At 46.4% G+C, this 22,449-nt stretch overlaps 1 protein-coding gene across 1 annotated transcript; it reads right to left on the bottom strand.

The window, feature by feature from the left end:
* Positions 1–296: 296 nt before the first annotated feature.
* Positions 297–22,205, bottom strand: Cndp1 (carnosine dipeptidase 1). Its single transcript, XM_075970799.1, has 11 exons — positions 22,176–22,205; positions 20,573–20,722; positions 19,076–19,238; positions 18,426–18,514; positions 13,959–14,159; positions 13,102–13,186; positions 8,763–8,923; positions 6,310–6,474; positions 4,276–4,417; positions 2,003–2,150; positions 297–366 (listed from the first exon to the last, which is right to left on the bottom strand). The coding sequence occupies exons 1-11, from the start codon at positions 22,203–22,205 to the stop codon at positions 297–299; spliced, it is 1,404 nt and encodes a 467-aa protein (XP_075826914.1).
* Positions 22,206–22,449: the final 244 nt, after the last annotated feature.

Here is a 22,449-nt window from a genome sequence, read left to right as displayed (position 1 = left end):
CCTCCAAGGTGGTGCTGAGTCCAGTCCCAGCCTGTCGCACTGGATTTGGGGGGGAGAGAAAGTCCAAGTTGCCCTGACTTTGGGAAGGTAAGTGAGAGAGGGAAGGTTAAATCATATCAATGTCTGTACCTTTCCAATGTTTTATTACTGGTCCCAATGTCCCAAGACATTTTAAATGGGAAGGAACAAATACTGTACTGGATTCACACTTTCTGAATTTTTCCAACTCCAGCTTTGCCCAGGGTCTGAGTGGGAAGATCCGTCAGTGGGCCAGTGACACCAGAAGGTGCATGTTGTCATGAGTGCTGCTTTGACAGCTCCAGGAAAAAGGTGGCAAATAATTTGGACCCCTGTATGTAGTTCCACCTAATAAAAACAAAAGCAAGAAAACACATTCCCACTCAATGAAGAAGGAAAAGCATCCAACCATGTCCACAGGAAAATTGTATGTATTATAAATCCAGTCAATCTAAAGTATTTAGATTGTTTCTGTATTTAGCATTCACATTTAGTATTTAGCTTGCTTTGGAGATCCTAGGATCAAAGTCACGTGATAAATCCAAAAGCAGAATTATTAAGAAAATATGATTACCAGGTGTGGTTTTACACACCTATCATCCCAGCATTTGGAAAGCAGAGGCAAGAGGATTGCTGAACCTCTATGAGACTGGTCTACATACAGCTTTCCAGGCTAGCCAGGGGTGCAGAACAAGAAAGACTCTGTCTTAGGACAGCAAGCAGAAGAAAAGGAGGAGGAAGAGGAGGAGGAAGGAAATGAGGCAAATAATTTTGGACTCAACCACAAAAATGTCCATTAATTATCTTTATCTCCCTCCTTGGCCTCTTTGGGTGCTAGGATTCCTGAGAACACTGTCCAACATGGTTTTCTTTGGTTTCTCAGAGTTTCTTTGGCCTCTTATTTTTGACATGACAGGGATTGAAAAAAAAATCAAACATTTTTCTTTCTCACTTATTTGGATGTTTCTATAATCTGTCAATATGTTCATATCAGACACTCCTAAATAGCCTTTGTTAGACACCAAATGTCACAGCCTCCAAAACCATACTTTGAAGGCTTAACCCGCTATGAGCCAACCCTGGAGGGACCTTCCAGGTGACTAAAGTTATACAATATCAGAGGAACCCCCCCCCCCCCCCCCGTGCTGTGAGTTTATAGGGAAGTCACAGCAGAGCCCCTCGCTTGCCTGCAGGCAGGACCAGTCTCTTCCTCCCCCTCACTACTTACTTCTCTCTCCTCGTTTGCTCCAGTTCTGCCACAGGAGGAAACACAAAGAAAGCAGTAGTCTGAGACCAAGTGTAGTGGTTTGAAAGAAAATGGCCCCCAAAGGAGTGGCTCTATCAGGAGGTGTGGCTTTGGTGGAGTGGGTGTGGCCTTGTTGGAGGCAGTGTGTCACTGTGAGGGTGGGCTTTGAGGTCTCCCATGCTCAAGCTACACCCAGTGACACAGTTCACTTTCCATTGCCTGCAGATTAAGATACAGATCTCAGCTCCTCCTCCAACACATGTCTGCCTACACACTTTCATGTTCCATCCATGATGATAATGGACTAAACCTCGGAAACTGTAAGACAGACCCAATTTTTTGTTTGTTTGTTTGTTTGTTTTTCAAGACCGGTTTCTCTGTAGCTTTGGAGCCTGTCCTGGAACTGGCTCTTACAGACCAGGCTGACCTCGAACTCACAGAGATCTGCCTGCCTCTGCCTCCCGAGTGCTGGGATTAAAGGTGTGCGCCACCACCGCCTGGCTAAGACAGCCCCAATTAAATGTTTTTCTTTATAAAAGTTGAGGTGCTCATGGTGTCTCTTCACAGTAATAGAAGCCCCAACTAAGTCACCAGGCTTCACCTAATGTTCCCAACCTAGGGAACTGTGGGGAGATAAGCATCAAGTCTTTAAGATACCAGGTCTGTTATTGTCCATGCTCACACAAGACTAGTGGACAAACCCACGTGGAACTCCCCACCTTCATAGGGTCAGCTCACCTGTTGATCTTCTCGTTCTGGGAGTGCTCCCCATCATCCACAGCCCCCAGTGGGAGCATCATTACACTCTTTTGTGTAATAGTCTGGAAGAGTTTAGCAATCGGAATGGTTGACCCATCCTGGATCATATCAGGATCTACTCCAAACACTGAAATACAGAAAAAAGAGGCAGTAGAATAAATCATAAGAAGACTATCTATCACTAATCTCAAGTGTTGTAATGTGTGCTTTTCTTTCTGTCTTGGGATCTTGTCATGTAGTCCAAGCTGGCATAGAATTCCTGATCTAGTCCAGACTTCTGTCAAACTCAAACCCACCCCTGCCTCCCAGGCGATGGACTTAAAAGTGTGTGTGATCATACTTGGCTTAAATTTTTAACTTTGAACCAAGGTGAAAATTTTAGAATTTAGGGTAAATGTAAAGATAACATGCATGGCATTCCTATAAGCACTAACTTCGCTCTTGTCCATGTAAACATCTTATGTGATTATTGCATAATAGTCAAGAATCAGAAATTAACAGTGATGTATTTGTGTGTGTATGTGTGTGTATGTATGCATGTGTATAGATAGATAGATAGATAGATAGATAGATAGATAGATAGATAGATATAATGTTTTTTTTTTTCCAATACAGGGTTTCTTTGTGTAGCTTTGGCTGTCCTGGAATGATGTGGGAGTGTCATATATCAATCTGTTGATTTCATTGGTTAAGCAATAAAGAAACTGCTTGGCCCTCATAGGTTAAAACATAGGTGGGAGGAGTAAACAGAACAGAAGGCTGGGAGAAAGAAGCTGAGTCAAAGAGTCGCCATGATTCTCCCACTCCAGACAGACACAGGTTAAGATCATTCCTGGTAAGCCAGCTCGTGGGCTACACAGATTATTAGAAATGGGCTAGTCCAGGTACAAGAGCTAGCCTAGAAGAGGCTAGATAGAAATGGGCTAAGCGGTGTTTAAAAGAATACAGTTTCCGTGTAATTATTTCGGGTAAAGCTTGTCGTGGGGGCGGCCGGGTGCTGGGGATGCAGCCCGCCGCCCCAACTACAACACTGGAACTAGCTCTGAAGACCAGACTGGACTTGCACTCACAGGTATCCTCCTGCCTCTGCCTCTCAAGTGCTGGGATTAAAGGCGCACACTACCACTGCTTGGCTTAACAGTAGTACATTTTAGCTACTAATGTTATAAGACTTTTCCTGGGAAGAGGGGAAAAGAACATTTGCTCTCTCCAATCAAGGCACCAAAACACCAAAGAAAACAATTCCCCCCCAAATCTAGCTTGGCGTCCAAATGAGTTCAGTTGGTGTTAGTTGCAAGAGCACGGACAACTTGCAGGCAGCTACACCACCAAAAAAAAAATCTCCTCGCATCAGCAATTGTTAACTATTATATTTAACCTTGGAGGAGCATGGCCTCTTACATCCACTGTGAAGATGTCCTGTGGCCTGCCTTCTGCAGTTCCTCCTTTCATTAGACGAGCTGAACGTTCTTATCTTACATCCCCTACTCTGATGGGCTAAACCCTCTGAAACTATGAGACAAAGCAAATCCATTCCTTCTCAAGTTGTTTTTTCTAGGTGCTCTTCATGGTGATAAAAATAATAATAACTGACATAGTTCTCTTTCACAAATCTCTTCATCTCTGTAAGCCTTCATTTCCTCTGTAAACTGGGGAAGGCTGCTGTGCTGATGACAGGAAGTACCAGGTAACAAGCGTCCTGCATACACAAAGCTGTGTCGGCCTGACTGGATCTGGAATCAACTAAAAGGGAAGCCACGGGGCATTACTCCTTTGAAGTGTCAGGTCAAGTGTTGGCAGCCTGGCTTGGATGAAGGAGACAGAAACAGGAAGCTTCTTTCTTTTCTTTTCTCTTTTTCCTTTTTGCCTGCTTGACTTCCTTCCTGCTGGCAAGTTCACCAATGCTGTTGTTTTGGCTTTCCTTTGCTGATATCAGAACCCAGCCCCTTTGGACCTCCAATGTGGACTGAAGACCAGTAATCCTCGTTCCAAGCCTTTAGCACTAGGTTAATACCCAGTCTCAGGGACTAAACAGCTACTGGATTCTTGACCTCTCCAACGTGAGGCAACTGTTGTTGGGATGCCTGGACGGTGTCATGAAAGGCAGCCAAATAAGCCCCCTTTGAATCTAGACTCATTCTACTGCTTCTGCTGCTTTAGAGAACTGCAGACAATGCACCTTGGGCAAAAAAAAGACAAAGGTGTCTTGGTCCTGCTACAAACAGGTGAATCAAAATATCTGTAAGGCCCACCTGTTTTGATGGCTCTTTTGGCTGCAAGGTACTGAGGGTCACTGATGTTGGCCGTCCACGGGTGGAGTCCTAGGACCATAGAAACAGTCATCTTGTTGGAACTGTTTCTTTTGGAGAACACAGCTTCCAGATGCTGTTTCACCTAGAAGGCGACACTGTCAGTAACAAGTAGGATGCTGGACTTTGCTCACACAGTGTGTATGTTCTTCCACCCAGAAAACAGAAGACACCCTGAGCTGACGGGTTGGAGCACTGGGAGCCTTTAGTCACGCCACTGGTGTAGAGCAGTGAACGGGGCTTCTAAGGCAACATAATCCAAATACAGCTTCTCATCTAGTAACACTCTCATGAATATTTGGGGGGGGGGGCATTATACATTCTGGAAAATTCTGAAAAGTGGGAGCAATTCCAAGCTAGACAGTGAAGGAGACATTTTAAGAACCTGCTTTAATTATTCATAATAGCCAGAACCTGGAGACAACATAGATGCCCCTCAAACAAAGAATGGATAAAGAAAATGCAGAACATTTACATAATGGAGTGCTACTCAGAGGTCAGAAACAATGACACCTTGAAATTTGCATGCGAATGGACAGAATTAGAAAAAAACATCTTGAGTGGGGTAACCCAGACTCAGAAAGACAAGTATAATATGCACTCACTCATAAGTGGCTACCAGACATAAAGCAAAGAATAACCAGCCTACAGTCCACAACCCCAGAGAAGCTAGAATGTCTTCCAGAATCAGATGGAAGCCAGTACAGAGATCCACAGCGAACCACTGGCCGAGCTCCTGGCAAAGGGAGGGACCAGCAATAATATGAACAAAGGGGTCAAGACCTTGATGGGGAAACCCACAGAATCAGTTGACTCCTGACTGACAAGTGGGGAGCCTGCAGAGGCCGGAACTAGGCCCCCTGAATACAGGTGAGGATGCTGAGGTGGCTGGGGAAGTCTGTGGAGCCTCTAGCGGTGGGACCAAGATCTAACTCTAACGCATGAACTGACTTTGTAGAGCCCGTTCCCTATGGAGAGACACCTTGCTCAGCCTATGCACGGGGCAGGGGTGGAGGGACCTTGGTCTTGCCTCAATGAGGGCACTGGAACAGGACTTCCCAAGGGAGGCCTCAACCTCTCTGAGAAGTGGGTGGGAGGTGGGGGGAGGGGGAAGGGAGAGAGCAGGAGAAGAAGAGGAAGGGAGAACTGGGACTGGCAGATAAAAAATTAATTAATCAATTAAAACAAAAAGAGCCTGCTTTACTAAGGAAATCTTCCCAGGAGGCTCCAGCCTCCGAAACACAGTTTTTTTTTTCATTTATTTTTCATCCAGCATTTATTAGCACCAAGGTGCTGGAGGTGGTAGCAGCGAATGAGACAAGGACGTGCCTGCCTCTGTGGATGTATATCCCTAAGATAACGCAGTGGTGTTTCCCAAAGGGAGGGAAAGAGCCAGGAAGGACAGATGGGAGAGGATCAAAGATGTGTTAGAAGGCAATCAGAGCACAGGACAAGGAAAGAGGAGGACAGACTTGAGAGCTTGGGGAGGGCATCGAGGTATTCCCTAAGAGTCTACTTCCTGTGAAGCCAACGCCAGGTGGATTAATACTGGGTTGATATAGATAGATAACTCCCTCCAGAGAGTGCTTTTCTCACAATGGCTGCGTCCTCACGCTGGTTTCCAAGATCACGAGATAACAAACGAGGGGGCTCGAGGCTTTGCAGCCCCAGCCAAGCGCAGTCAGTCACCCACTCCATCTGTGTGTGAAGCCAATCTCGCCGTTGTAGCTACCGTCTAATCTTTAAAACTGTCCCATCATTGCGACTCCGCGCAGCTCTTTGTCTGACTTCTGGAGCTGGGGGAGGAGATTTGCGCTGAGTAAGGCTGATGCTGGCTTCCTGACATTTTATCCATGCTTTTGTATTGGAAAAAAAGGAGTGAAACTTGAGGAAGAACCACAGAGTTGTTCTGTTTGCCATGGTGTGTGGGACTCAGGAATGGTACTGCTGGGCCTACGCGACAACAGATAGCGTTACCTGTTTCTCTACCACAGACAGATTCATGTGAGGGACGAGGCGGATTGAAAATTTTCCTATGACTCGACCAGGGATGACTGTTTTAGTTCCAGGCTCATCAAAGGCACCTTCAACGCCGTGGATAGAGAGAGATGGATACCGCCATAGGTGCATCAGGAGCTCCTCCTAGGCAATGCGAAGAACACAAGACTGAAGCTCAATTGAGGGCTGCGGCTGTAGCTCGGTTGGCTAGGTTGGCTACAGTGACTGCCCAGTGTGCACAAATCCCTGGTTCAGTCCTCAGTGCCACAGGGTCTGAACCTGGGGAGAGATGCCTTTGTTCCAGCCTCTGGGAGGTGGAGGCAACAAAATCAGAAATTCAGTGTCATTCTTGGCTCCTTTGTGAGTTGAGACCAGCCTCGGCTAAAAGAGATCCTGTCTCAAAAGCCAAACAAACAAACAAAGAAACAAGAACCAAAAATGAGCCAGGTGTGGTTGCATGCACCTCTAATCCCAGCACAGAGGCAGGCAGATCTCTGTGAGTTCAAGGCCAGCCAGCCTGGTCTACAGCAAGGACAGGATTAGTGGTATAGATCAACAGCAGATCACTTAGAATGTGCAGAGCCACAGGGCCATTCCCCAAGCACCTCAGCTAAATTGCTCGGATCTTCAACATCTGTGTACCGGAGACCTACGTATGAAAAATGAAGTAGTATCAAGTCAGCTATGTCTGGACTAATAATACAGGCAGGATGTGAGGTTTCTTGTCTCCTGCTGCCTTCAGCAAGCGGCCCATGCGGCTGCCCTGCCCAGAACTTCTTCTTGTCTGAGGTGCTGCTTCGGAAATTGAATCAGGGCCACTGAGATGACTCAGTGGGTACAAGCACTTGTGACAGAAACCTGACAACCTGAGTTAGATCCCCAGAATCCAAGCAAAACAGTTAGATGTGGAACCACATGTCTGTAATCCCCAGCACTTCTGTAGGAATCCAGGAAGAGAGCTCACAGGCTAGCCTGGGGTTTGCAGAGTGGCAGAACCAACAAGAAAATCCTGCTTCGCTGGGCGGTGGTGGCGCACACCTTTCCCCAATCCCAGCACTCAGGAGGCAGAGGCAGGTGGATCTCTGTGAGTTCGAGGCCAGCCTGGCACTACACGGGCTAGTTCCAGGATAACCAGGACTGTTCCACAGAGAAACCCTGTCTTGAAAAACCAAAAAAAAAAAAAATGGAGAATCAACTTTTGAAAGTTGCCCTGTGGCTCCACATGTCACACACAAACACACAAACACACACATATACCACAGCAACAACAACAATAATAATGAAAATAGCTTTAAAAACTGGATCCAATCATAAATTTCTAACCAGGGTCATATATTGATCATGAATGTTGCGAATTTCTTTCCTAAATAAACCTTCAGTCTTTGAGCCATTCTTATTCTTGTGTGTTTTCCCAGTCTAAAGGATTAAATACAGTCCCACAGAAAGCCGTACCACTTCCTATCAGCAGCTTTGCCATCTCTGGGCAGTTCCTGAGGGGAATCAACCACAGCTGCCAATATTGAAGCAGGAAAGCATTATTTTTTAGAAAAAGATTTTCTTTTTATTAGTTTATTTAGTGTGTGTGTGTGTGTGTTTGTCTCTGTGTGTGTATAGAGGGTGAGTTGTGTGTGTGAATGTGGTACAGTACCTAGAGAGGCAGGAATAGGGTACCAGATCCCTGAGAAGTGAAGTTACAGGTGGTTGTGAGCCACCCCGTGTGCACATTGCAAACTGAATTCAGGTCCTCTGCGAGAACAATGCATCCCTTAACCATTAAGTCCTCCCTTCAGCCCTCAGCAGGCAAAGAGAAGGAGGAGGAGGAGGAAGAGGAGGAGAAAGAAGAGGAAGAAGAGGAGGAGGAGGAGGAGAGGAGAAAGAGGAGGAGGAGGAGGAAAAGGAGGAGGAGGAAAAGGAGACAAAGACAAAAGAAAAAGAACAAACACTAAATTCTTGAGGGCTTTCTCCTCTGAGTTCTAAGTTTTTCACAGCAGAGAGGCAAGAATGCTCTGGCTTGCCCATCAGACCTGAAAGGCCTTGGTAAAGCCTGAGAAAGTGAATGATTACAGGTGCTGGAGCCAGTGTCTCAGACAGTGACTCCCAATCTTTGAACATTCAGAAAGTTCAGCTCCCTGACAGGAAGTGGAATGGGATTTAAATTAATAAACTGCCATGGAAGACAGCTCTGTCAAATGAGTCGTTATTCAAGGTTTTCAAGGTTAGATGCCTGACGTCTGTACCAACTGCTCCCTAGGACTGGTCGATGTAGACCAGACCAAAGTGACTGTGAAGAGCAAAACCTGCCTGGGGCTTAACCTTTGCCTTGTGCTCTACAGTGCACGGCTCGACCCTGAGTGGTGCCGATTAGACACGGGGAAAACATGATTTAGGAGCAGCCTTCCTCTTTCAGATCATGTGTGCATTTAAGATTATACCTTGGTATCAAACAGAAATTTCTCAACTTGGCTGCTCTTCCGGTATTCTTCCAGGTCCAGATCAATGTTTTCATACATTGTTTTCTCCTCCTCTGTAAGAGGAGCCATTTGGTCATAGATTCCAGGAATCAGGATGCGGCCTGATGAATCCACCAGGCTTCCTACAAAACAGATGCAGACATTACAAGGGTGCATCTGTGATAAAACTCACAACTGCCTCCGTCCCCCGGCCAGGAAGAGTGACAGCAATTCCCTTTACCCAAGGGATAATGGTCCCAAGATGGAAGTGGTCCCAAGGCAGGCTAGCCCCAAGAGCAGAACTGAGACCCAAGTCTGCAGAAAGTTAAGTTCTCTTTTGTTCCACAAGCAAGCCTCGTGTTTACATTTTATCTTTTCCAGAGTTAAGAAGTAATAGGTATAAAGTATTAAATAGTTGAAATATATGCATATATTCTATACTTGCATACATACAAATTTTCACAAGAAAGTGAAAGTTCCCAAAAATATTTTCTCAATTTCCCCGAGACACACACTCACTCAAAGAAAATACACATCAAAGGTAAATTACAATTAGGACATTCATTGATATAACTCACAGAGAATTAGTCCCATTGAGGACATTTATTTAAGGAAAGGCATTTCATAAGTGTGTATTCTGTGTTCTTAATATGACTAGAATTTGACAGCATCAGGGTAGGAACTTTATTTTACAATTATTAAGTCAGGAGTGGTGGAGTATGACTGTCATCCTAGACTAGACTGAGGCAGGAGAACGGTTACTTTGAGGGGAGCCTAGGATATATAGCAAGGCTTTATTTATGTCAGAGTCGCTAATCACAGAGCACTGTGGAGACAGTGGACAATGACACCTTGACACCACGTGTCAGACACACCTTCTGCTCTAGGTGCTGGGACAACAGCAGCTGCCTGACACCTTCAGTTACTAAGACACCATCTCTAACAAAGAACAGCCTCATGAAGACGTATCAACAGGTTCTTTGGTTCTATGTAAACACAATGAAAGTCAATAAATGCTTCACAAAGTATACCTAAGGACAGATGTTTCCCAGGAAATGATCATAGAAAGCCAAACTCGAGGTGCAAGCGTGACAAGGCAGCAGAGTGCATGGGAAGGCGTGAGCACTGTGAGTTTCACCAGCTCCTCCTTGGGCCCCTCCTTTCCACAGAGATCCCCAAGTCTTCCAGTCCTCTACATAATAGTACTGAAGACCGCTGTGCTTCCAGTCCTGAGCCACACAAAGCCCTCAGTAGTCATTGAACTGCACTGTGTGCCGATATGGCTCAAACCCATGAATCCTATTCAGGTTTAAAAATAAAGAGGTGTTGAGGGGTAAAGAAATGGCTCAGTAGATACAGTGCCTACCACACAAGCATGAGGACCTAAGTTCCAGTCTCCAGTGCTGTGGGATAACACTTCTGTATGCTGTGAATATACCTTGGTCTCATTGATAAATAATAAAAACTATTTGACTAACAGCCAGGCAGGATAGGCTTGGATGAGGACTTGGATGAGGATGGACTTGGATGAGGAGGGGCAGAGGAAGAAAGATGAGAGTAACAATCCAAGAAACAACATGCCAGCAGACTGGTAAAAGTCATGGTCACATGGCAATACATAGATTAATAGAAATGGGTTGATTTAAATGTAAGAGCTAGTTAGTTCTTAGTTCTACAGTGTTCCATACTGTTCTATCTCTTACAAACATTCCTAGACATATATACCCTTAAAACCAGCAATTCCCAGCCAGGTGGTGGTGGCACACACTTTTAATCCCAGCACTCAGGAGGCAGAGGCAGGCGCGTCTTTGTGAGTTCGAGACCAGCCTGGTTTACAAAGATAGTTCCAGGGCAGGCTCCAAAGCCACAGAGAAACCCTGTCTCGAAAAACCAAACAAAAACAAACAAACTGAATAGTGAGTCCCTATCTCAAAAAATTAAAATCTGGACACAGTGGCATGCAGTTATAATCACAGCCCTGGGGATGTAGAGACAGCAGGATCCCTGAGGCTTGTTCGCTAGTCAGTCTAGACTCGTTGGTAAGCTCTGAGTTCCAGTGTCTCAAAACTAAACGTGGACAATAGCCAAGGAATGAGGAATGGCCCCCAAGACTGGTCTCTGGCCTCCGCACACATGCTCGCACATGCCCACACAGGCACATGCTCACACATGCACATGCTCACACATGCACATGCTCACACATGCACATGCTCATACATGCACATGCTCACACATGCACATGCACACACATGCACATGCCCACAATGCTCACACATGCACATGCTCACACATGCACATGCACACACATGCACATGCTCACACATGCACATGCTCACACATGTACATGCCCACACATGCACATGCTCACACATGCTCACACATGCACATGCTCACACATGCTCACACATGCACATGCTCACACATGCACATGCTCACACATGCTCACACATGCACATGCTCACACATGCACATGCTCACACATGCACATGCTCACACATGCACATGCTCACACATGCTCATGCTCACACATGCACATGCTCACACATGCACATGCCCACACATGCACATGCTCACACATGCTCACACATGCACATGCTCACACATGCACATGCTCACACATGCTCACACATGCACATGCCCACACATGCACATGCACACACATGCTCACACATGCACATGCTCACACATGCTCACACATGCTCACACATGCTCACACATGCACATGCCCACACATGCACATGCTCACACATGCACATGCTCACACATGCACATGCTCACACATGCCCACAGATGCTCACACATGCACATGCTCACACATGCCCACACATGCACATGCTCACACATGCACATGCTCACACATGCACATGCTCACACATGCACATGCTCACACATGCACATGCCCACACATGCACATGCACACACATGCTCACACATGCTCACACATGCTCACACATGCTCACACATGCACATGCTCACACATGCACATGCTCACACATGCACACGCTCATACATGCACATGCTCACACATGCACATGCCCACACATGCACATGCCCACACATGCACATGCTCACACATGCACATGCCCACACATGCACATGCCCACACATGCCCACACATGCACATGCCCACACATGCTCACACATGCACATGCTCACACATGCCCACAGATGCTCACACATGCACATGCTCACACATGCTCACACATGCTCACACATGCTCACACATGCACATGCTCACACATGCACATGCCCACACATGCACATGCTCACACATGCACATGCTCACACATGCACATGCTCACACATGCACATGCCCACACATGCACATGCTCACACATGCACATGCCCACACATGCCCACACATGCACATGCCCACACATGCTCACACATGCACATGCTCACACATGCCCACAGATGCTCACACATGCACATGCTCACACATGCACATGCTCACACATGCACATGCTCACACATGCACATGCCCACACATGCACATGCTCACACATGCACATGCCCACACATGCACATGCTCACACATGCACATGCCCACACATGCACATGCTCACACATGCACATGCCCACACATGCACATGCTCACACATGCTCACACATGCACATGCCCACACATGCACATGCTCACACATGCACATGCTCACACATGCACATGCTCACACATGCACATGTTCACACATGCACATGCCTACACATGCACATGCCCACACATGCCCACACATGCACATGCCCACACATGCTCACACATGCACATGCTCACACATGCCCACAGATGCTCACACATGCACATGCTCACACATGCTCACACATGCACATGCTCACACATGCACATGCTCACACATGCACATGCCCACACATGCACATGCTCACACATGCACATGCTCACACATGCACATGCTCACACATGCACATGCCCACACATGCACATGCTCACACATGCACATGCTCACACATGCTCACACATGCACATGCTCACACATGCACATGCTCACACATGCACCCATATTAACACACGCATACATTTGTGCCATATACATATATTCACGTCTACAGAGTTAATAAACAAGTTTTTAAAATAAAGAAACAAATAGAAAAATAAGTAAAAAGCAGAGTTTCAATCCGTGAAAAGAATGACACATAATATAGGCTTCATTATAAATAGTCCAGAGAACACACAGCAAGAGGAGAAAAGACTGAGAATATAGATTTCCTATACTGCAAATCTTTTCAGAGCTGCTGGAAATAAGAGGAGCAAAGGCCAAGAAGACTAAGTAGAACGGATGCTCACAAAAGGAAGGAGAAATATTACCTAGAAGAGCCACCAGATCAGCCATTGGTTCATTCAGGATGCCACCAAAGGTCCCAGAATGAAAATCTTGATCTCTACACTTTACCTATAAAGCAGATAAGAGTGCAGACATTTATCTACGCCCAATGGTGTCTTCAGGACTCAGGTGGGTCACCTCCAGACCCGACCTCACACCTCATGTTGCTCAGTCACATGACTTGGAGACTCTACCTTTTTCTGTTTTTAACTGACTTCATTCCTTACTGTTCCACCCAATTCAAATTTTATCCAAGATGACCAGAAATTCCTTGCCTGAATTATTGATATGGCTGGCTTACTCTTGGCTTTATGCCATGCTATGGGTCACTTTTATGGAGAATGTTTCCTCTCTTCATTTCAGTAAAATGTTCTTCTCTTTCTCTTATCACTTGAGTGAAAGTCCCTTGATGCCTCTTTTAATCTCTCTCTCCCTATTTCCCTCTCCCCCTCTCTCTGTGTATGGTGTGTGCTATCATAGGTGGCCTATATTACTAAAAATAATTTAAGAGGAGGAATAATCTAGGGGTGGGGAAAGGGGATTTCACCAACTTTGGAAATGGAAAACTAAGGCTCAGAGATAAAGACAAGGCTGTGTATCACACAACGATGTGGCTGATGCCATCAGCTTCTATTTGCTTATGGCTGTAGCACTAGGGTCCCCTGCCGACAAGGCCTGCAACCTACAATGGGAAAGGTTACAAAACATTAGCCTAGCATCTGTGACCAACTAGGCTGTGAGCCCCAAGTGAGAGCTTCCTGGCTTCCTCTCTAAGGTCCCCAATAATTTCTCTATCCTGTCCACAGCCCCAATGTCCTCCACAGCTGGAGCCTGCCAGTACCTCCACCATGAAGTAGCAGTTCCCACGGGTTCCGTAAGTGAGCGCAGGCTTCTTCTGGCTGATCCACAGATTGTCTGAAATCACAATGTAGTCCACACTGGAGAAGAAGTGCTCCTTTTCTCTCCTGACCACTTCCTCCAGGGCAACAGATCCAGCCTCTTCCATCCCTTCCAGGATGAACTTGATGTTCACGGGAAGATCCTGGGTTAAGAACAGAATAAAGAGACGGTACAATACACTCAAGCAAGGTTTTATTAATAAGCTTGTATTTAATAAAGATACATTCAATAGTCATCTATACTCAATGCATGGCTTGATTACCCCCACAGCAGCTCTGTTCATAGCGCAGGGGAGAAACAAAGGTAAGGACAGCTGATAGATTCCATGTGGCCCTTCGATGTAATGCTAGGGCAGGATTTGGAGCAAAGATCCCAAAGACAGCAGAGCCCATACAAGAGGCTTGACCATGCTTCAAGAAGTGGGTGGGGGGACGGGGCAGAGACATCCTTCCCTGAAAATGAGGGGAAAGGAAGGTGTGTGTGTGTCCAGGTGCATATGCACACGTGGGAACATGCATGTGGAAGCCAGAGGTCTGTCTAATGTGCTCCTCAGTTATTTCACCTTAATTGTTGAGACAAGGTCTCTCATTGAATCAGGCTACCCTGGCTGGTCAGAGAGTTGGGGTATCTTCCTGTCTCTCAGTATTGGGGCTACAAATTCTTCACATGGGTCTTTGGACTTGAACTTGGGTCTTCATGCCTGCATGGCAAGAATGTTACCAACAGGGCCCTCTCCCCAGCCCACTTAGGTACTTTTGAAGAAAAATTACTCGATTACAAATTGCCATTTGGTTCCCATAATTCTGATCGTGATAAAGGAGAACTTTCTCCTTTGAAAGACCGTTGAGCCTCAGGGTAAATTTTCTCTCAAGAAGGTTATTCTTCAACTGTGTTTAACCTGCGTTTTGAGTTTTTCTCAAAGGCATTGATTGTGAGCAGACTGGATCTTATGGTTTTCTCTATGTGAGAAGGACAGGGAGACCTCCTTTAAAGTTCTCTTCCTTTTTGTCTGACTGATTTGTCTTGGTGAGCCACGGTGAAAAATTAGGATTTTCCTCCCAGAGCACAGAACCAGCTTCAGAGAACTCTAACCGTTACATGCTGAGAAGAGACGTGGTCATCAGCATAGAGAGCAAGTGGATCCAGATTACCATGGAGCCAAGAGACAAGGCCAGAAGGAGAAGAGCCCTGTGCCTTACAAACAAGTGACCTTTGGTCACCTATTTAGATGAGGGTATTTGGGAATAAGGATCAGGTCTGTGGAACCTGCATGTCTGCGTATCCTGGTATCCCGGGAAGACAAGCTAAGCTCTGAATCCTTACAGTCTGATGTCCTTTAGCAACATTGAATGAGCACACAATTGCTGAGGCATAGCTGGAAGCTGAAGGAGTTTTCAGCAATCAGCTCATAAGATGTAATCCAGGGCTAGCAACATGCTCAGTAAGGAAGGGCACTTGCCGCCAGGCCTGATGACCTGGGTTTAGTCTCTGAAGCCCACCTAGTGGGAGGAGAGAAACATCCTGCGGGTTGTTCTATGACCTTCTTACACATTCCTGGCATATGTGTTCCTCCTCTGTACACGCTCCTCTCCTCTCCACACACACACACACACACATAAACACACACACAAACGCACACACATAAACACATACACGCAAGCACACACACAAAATCAAATTTTTAAAAATAAAAGATTCAAATCAATCTGATAGATACTTAGTGTGAGGCCAGCAGCCAAAGTCTGTATTTGGTCACCTCTGCTGCTCAGGGGACCTCTGACAATCCAGGATGAGCTATATCACTTTTCAGTGGCTGGTTTTTCTGAGGTGGCACACCAGCATTAAGGTTTGCCCCGCCTCTTAGTGAGATGACACACTGAGGGGACTGTGTTTGAGTTCTCTGAGAACAAGAAGGAAGAAAGGGAGAAAAGGAAGGAGGCTTGGGGGGGGGTCACTACAAGATATTTGCCTTGTTTCTGTTTGTTTGTCTAAGATTCTATTTCTCTATGCAGGCCAGGCTGATCTGAAACTCACAAGCCTTCTGCCTCAGCCTCCCGAGCCCGTATGTATTAGCACATCTTGCTTGAAAATCCCGCTTCATCTAATTTTTCCCCACAAGCCTGTGTGGTAAAAGTTCTCATTTCTAACTCATAGGTAAGGAAAATGAGGTTCAGGGGGATTGAGAGATGTGTTCAAGGACAGCAGTGGCTATTTCTTATTTGTTTGTGATTGTATAATTTCAGCGCTAAACTTCAAAAACAAAGCACATTATGGCCTTTATATAGTAATTTCCTTATAAATATTGGTTTTCACACATGGAAGAATGGAAAGGAAGGGGAGAAGAGGAAAAGGATACAACTTAATGGAACTAAATAGAACTGGAAGAGGTGAGAAAAGGGGTAAAGGGAAGGAAATGGATGGGAAAAAAGCAGAGGAAGGAAAGGAAAAGGGAAGAAAAGGAGTGAGAAAAGAAAGGAGAGAAAACCGGGAGAGGGAGGAAAAGGAAAGGGAGAAAGGGACCAAGCCATTTTAGGAGGAGGAAGGGAGAGAAAGAAAGCAGGGAGGACGGAGGAAGGAAGTAGGAAGGCAGGTGGTCACATCGATGCTCTGGGCCTGTTTAACTAAGCAAGTTCCCTGCATAAGAAGATGGACCAGCAGGACCCAGCCTGACACCTGACAGACACTGACTCAGTGTTTCTCAATGTAATTAAGGATTTGAATCCAAAAGTAAACTCGTATCTCATCTGCTTATGACCCAGGAAAAAAACCTCTTGAGAGAGAAGCCCTCTGCATTCTGATAAAATACTGCGGTCTGGTTGATTGGTCAGTGTTTGGGAGAAGGAACTGTGCAATCTAATCCTGGAGCCTGGGCATGGTGGCTTGCTCCTTGTGATCTCCCATTCATCTGGTGAGGCAGGGCTCAGTGGGGGAGGGATCTTCTTCATAGGCAGGTGCCTGCCCTCATAACGAACGGGATCAAGGGCCAGGCTCCATGCCTTAGGCTGGACAGACTGTTTCCCAACAACATGAGAAAGTATGTAGCCAAACACAGTGTTTTAGCCTGGCTTTCCAAATCAATATGTGCACTGGTGTAGAGAGAACTCTGAGATGGGTCAAACCGCGTGCCCACAGCCACACCGTGGATTTAGTCCTCTCTGGGAGTCAAACCGCGTGCCCACAGCCACACCGCGGATTTAGTGCTCTCTGGGAGTCAAACCGCGTGCCCACAGCCACACCGCGGATTTAGTGCTCTTTGGGAGTCAAACTGCGTGCCCACAGCCACACCGCGGATTTAGTCCTCTCTGGGAGTCTAAACATAAAGATGGAATGACTGGAAAACAAAACCATCCTTGTTAGTACAAAGTAAGAGACACAGATGCACCTGGACCCACCAATAATGTTCTCAGGTAGCCAGGAAGGGAGAACAGCCTCCTCAAAGCTCCCCCTGCCCAGTCTTGCTTCCACAACCCTATAAGGACACCTATGGGAAAGTAGCCTGTCATAGGCAAAACCCTAGTGGGCTCAGGCAGAGGCTCAGGTAGCAGAGGTTTGTGTCCAGTTCGTCACGTGTGCATCACCGTCCACTAAGCCATGCCTGTGATGAGGAGGAGGTAGAGAAAGGGATGAGACAAGGTAGAGCTGGTCTCTTCGGTCTCATCCTGGGTTTCGTCACGTTCTAGGCCATGATGCACGTGTGTACACCTGTGTGCAAATTCCCGCAGCCATGCACACTTATGCAGATAACAGAGGTCAAAATCCCATCTTTTCTTCTAATGTTCTCCACCTTATTTTTTGAAAGAGTCATTCACTGAACTGTTTACTGAGGCTGGATGGCCGGCAGGCCCCCAGGATCTGCCTGTCTCCAAGACCTTAGCTCTGGAGTCGTAGCCATGTGTCACCTCACCCAGCATTTCACAGCAGGTCCTGGTCCCACTAGACCATCTCCCACCACTGTTCTCTAGGCTTTTTTTGTTGTTGTTGTTTTGTGTGTGTGTGTGTGTGTGTGTGTGCAAAAACCATACACATGTAGAAATCAGAGAGCAGCTTGAAAGAGTTCTCCTTCCACTGTCTAGGTCCCAGCGATCAAAATCAGACTTGGCAGCAGATGCTTTTACTTGTAGAGGCAGCTCACCAGCTCCGTGTTCTGTTTTTAACGTGGCTGACAGTGCAGGCTGGAACCTATGCTGCCAGGATGACTGCTCTCTGGCTGGCTAGCGCTGAGAAAGTTCCTTGAGTTTCCCAAGCTTTTATTTCTGTCTCTGGGATGGCTGTGACAATGCTTTGCACTCAGGAAGGTGAGTAACCCCTGCGCAGTGTCTCAAAGACAGGGTGAGCGACCCGAAGGATGTTTTTATTATAATTGCCTCCTAGCCGCCGCCCTCTCTCTCAAGTGCAGCTGGTCACCTACCTGCTCCAGAGCTTTGAAGGCGCTCACGGCATTAATCCAAGCCAGGACAGGCCCTTTGTTATCTGTCGCACCCCGTCCGTACAGCTTTCCTTTAAAAATGATAGAAGAAAATTTCAAACTAGTACTGCCAACTTAACATGAGTTATATGAACTCAAATTTTGAGATAAAAGAAGATCCATATCTGTATTACAAGTTTCTACAAAGCCAAATGACTGAACTTTGTGATCGCAGTTAGTTAAAATATTGCAGACCAAGCCTGACTCTGGGGCTATTTTTAGTCCTGTTGGGACCCATCTATTCCCTGTCCGTGAATCTGACCCGAGCATCCTTGTGGCCTCAAAGCTGGGAGAATATATGCTGAAGAGACGCCTAAGTGTTTTACCAATCAAAAAGCAAAGCATGCCGTCATATTTTCTTTTGAGATACGGTCTTGCTTAGTTGCCAGGCTTGCCTTAGATTCATTTTGTAGCACAGGTTTGGCTTGAAAATGTGATCCTTTCTTCAGGCTCCTGAGAAACTGAGTGTAGTCTAGTAACTACCACACCTAATTCTGCTCGTTCTTAACCACAGCTAGAGACCTGGGACAGCCTTTGACCCTGCCCAAACCTTGACTATAGACAGCTCCACCTAGGCATCAGATAACACTAACCATCCACTTCTGTGAGCTTGTAGGGGTCCGTGAGCCACCCATCAGCCTTCTGCGCTGGCTGTACATCCAGATGCCCATAGAAGCATACGGTGGGCTTCTTGGCATCACTTCCCAGCTCAGCCAATAGGATCGGAGGTATGGGAAGACTCTGGCCATCAGGCATCTGTGGGACAGTCAACCACAAGATTAAAACAAACAAACAAACAAACAAACCCACTCTATTCTTCCAGAGCATTCACAACAAGAGTCCTGTCTACTCTATGCTCGAGTCCACTTCACTTTCCCCATCTCTAAGGTGCACACAATGGCTGCCTATCACGATGTGTGACTTCAATCCCTGGACTAAAGGGCTGAGGCGGGCAAATCTGTGTGCATTTGAACCAGCCTGGTCCACAGAGTAAGTTCTAGGCCAGCCAAGGATACATGGTGGACTTAGATTCAAATAAATAAATAAACCACAAAAAACAAACCAAAAATGTATTCAGTGATACACTTTCAATAACTATATAAAGCATATTGGAATTAGGATTATCAGTGATTATCAGATATACAATGCTAAACAGTATAGTTCCCTGTACATATTCTTCAAGAACTCAGATATCAAATGTCTTAAAACAACAGATTTTCCAAATCCTGGAAGTCTTTGATGATTCTGAAGTTCTCAGCGTTAAAGCGGGAGACATGGGATGTTCTGACACAGATCTGCCATCCTTGGTAGAAGGGGAGTCCTAAGCAATGGTTCTGTGCTGGCTGCTTCTCTGTTAACTTGATACAAGCTAGAGCTATCTAAACGGATGGAATCCCTGTTGAGAAAGTGTCCCCATAAGATCCAGCTGTAGGGCATTTTCTTATTTAGCGATTGGTGGGAGAGGGCTCAGTCCATTATGGGTAGTGTCATCTCTGGGCTGGTGGTTCTGGGTTCTATAAGAAAACAAGTTGAGCAAGCCATGGGGAGCAAGGCAGTAAACAGCACCCCTCCATGGTTTCTCCCTCTTCTCTCTTGACTCCAGGAAACTACTCTGTTTAAATTCCTGCCCTGACTTCCTTTGATGATGAACTGTGGTGAGCAAGTATGAGCCAACTCACCCCTTTCCTCCCCAATTTTCTTTCTGGTCATGGTGGTTCATCATAGCAATAGACTATGCACAGGTTCCGAGGAAAGAGCACACTCTTCATACGGTTTGTTCAGAAAGCTGCCTAGGCATGTAAGAAAAGGCAAGCGGGACACGTGTATGGAGAGCCAGAGGGGCGGGTCCTCCAATAACAAGTTGACCCCACTCATGGCTTCCATTTTCTTCATAACCTGTGCCCAGTTCTGCTATGACCAGAAGTGCACAGCTCAGTCTCATTTTGGATGGAATGTTCAATTCCTATTGGAAATCTGGACTCTGGGGATCGAGGTAAGAGCTGAGCAAGTCCTTTTTTAATACCACCCAGGAAAGGCATGGCTGATGGCCATGGAAGAGGAAGCTACTGAGCTAGGAGATCCCCTGGCACCTGTTGAGAACCCAAGTCCACGGATGTCACCCCAGCTCCCAGGTGCCGGAGTTTGTCTGCAGCCAAAGCCATCATCCTGAAGATCTCCTGTCTGAGACGAGGCACAGGCTGCACAGAATCGCTCTCAATGGCCACCCATTCCTTCAAGGTCTGTGAAGAAAGACAGTGAGGGGGTTATCATGTTATCATGGCAGGGCACAGAAACCCATGTCCAGTTGGGTAGGGGAACCCAAGGGCTCTTTAGTTCCTGAAATCTCGTAGATTAGTCTAATAACACAGCGACTTCCAGAAGTAAGCAGTGGAAACGAGGTCACATTTCAGTTTTAAGGACTGCCTTGCAACTGTTGAGAACCCAAGCAAGCTCAATCCCTCAGACACAACTCTGTCCAGACATAATCTGGACACTGTGGTGCACGCTTGTAATCCTAGAACAGGTAAGGCAGAGTCAGGTGGTCGCTGGAGCTCAATGGTCATCCAGCTGACCCTACTTGAGAAGTCAATAAAACTCTTGCTTCAAAACTAACAAAACAAAAACCAAACAAAAAAATAATAAAGTGGGCAGCACCTGAGGGAAACACTGTTGAATTTTGACCTGCACGTGTGGGTTCACACCTATGCGTGTACACACACACACAGACACACAGACACACACACACACTCTTGATGAGTGAGCTTGGGGTTTAATTTAAAACTGGAGACCAGAAGCATCTAATAACAAAGATGAGGTAGGGTAGGTTGAGGGAATGCCGTGAACCCATCCCTACACATTCAGTCCTCTAGGCACATAGCTGGGACTTGAATTCATCACTGCGTGAGTTGAGTTACTCAGCCCGCCTCAGCCCACGGTCCTATACGCCTTTGACAAATCCTTAATCTTCCAACCTCAGATTTCCAATTGTAAGGGAGGAGAATGGGGCTGGCAAGATGGCTCCCTGGTTAAGAACAATTATTGCAGAGGACCCAGGTTCAGTCCCCAGCATCCTCATGGTGCCTCACAATCCCGTGTAACTCCAGATCAGGGGATCTAGTGCCCTCTTCTGGCTTCTGAGGGTTTTGGCACACAGGTGCAATACATAAATACACACAAAATTAAAATCAAATGGATGAATTGATACACATAGGAATAAAAAGGAAATAAATTAATAACTTTTTAAAAGGAGAGAGTGTTCCCTAATTCCAGGCAGGCACCATGCCCCTGTGCTATAGAACTGAGCAGACATTCACCAAAAGCGCCCATGATGGAATAATTCGTAATCCTTGCTCGTGGTTCAGTGTTGGAACCTGAACTGCTTAAACTGAAACTTTTTTTTTTGGTTTTTCGAGACAGGGTTTCTCTGTAGCTTTGTAGCCAGTCCTGGAACTAGCTCTTGTAGACCAGGCTGGCCTCGAACTCACAGAGATCCACCTGCCTCTGCCTCCCTAGTGCTGGGATTAAAGGTGTGCGCCACCACGTGGCTGAGTACTGATATTTTAACCTAATAAGAAGTCCCCACCATTTTTAGTGGAATCTTATTATCAGGCCTGAAAACCCACATCTCCTAGCAGACTGAGGCCACCCGATTCTGAAGGGAGCAACCAGAACATCACGTGTGACTTCTCCTACCTGCACGAACTCATCCTGGTGGAGGTCCATGTACTGGAAGAGCTTCTCCAGCAGCCCCGAGGGTGGGGGAGATGAGAGCATTCCTTGTCCCAGCAGCAGCACCAGTGCCAGGACAGATGAAGCCTGTGATTGGTGACAGTGAAAACAATGCCGTCACTGGACTTCTGACCTTCCAAATGCTTCCGCAAACCTGCTACCCAGTGCCGCAGCTCCTTATGAGCTGGACTAATATGACCAGAGGCGGTTGAACCAGAAGTGCGTGCCTCCCCAAATT

This window comes from Microtus pennsylvanicus, chromosome 4, assembly GCF_037038515.1.
Source record: "Microtus pennsylvanicus isolate mMicPen1 chromosome 4, mMicPen1.hap1, whole genome shotgun sequence".
NCBI classification, from domain to species: domain Eukaryota; kingdom Metazoa; phylum Chordata; class Mammalia; order Rodentia; family Cricetidae; genus Microtus; species Microtus pennsylvanicus.
The sequence above is the reverse complement of the archived record's forward strand: the minus strand, read 5'-3'. Positions and strand labels throughout refer to the sequence as shown.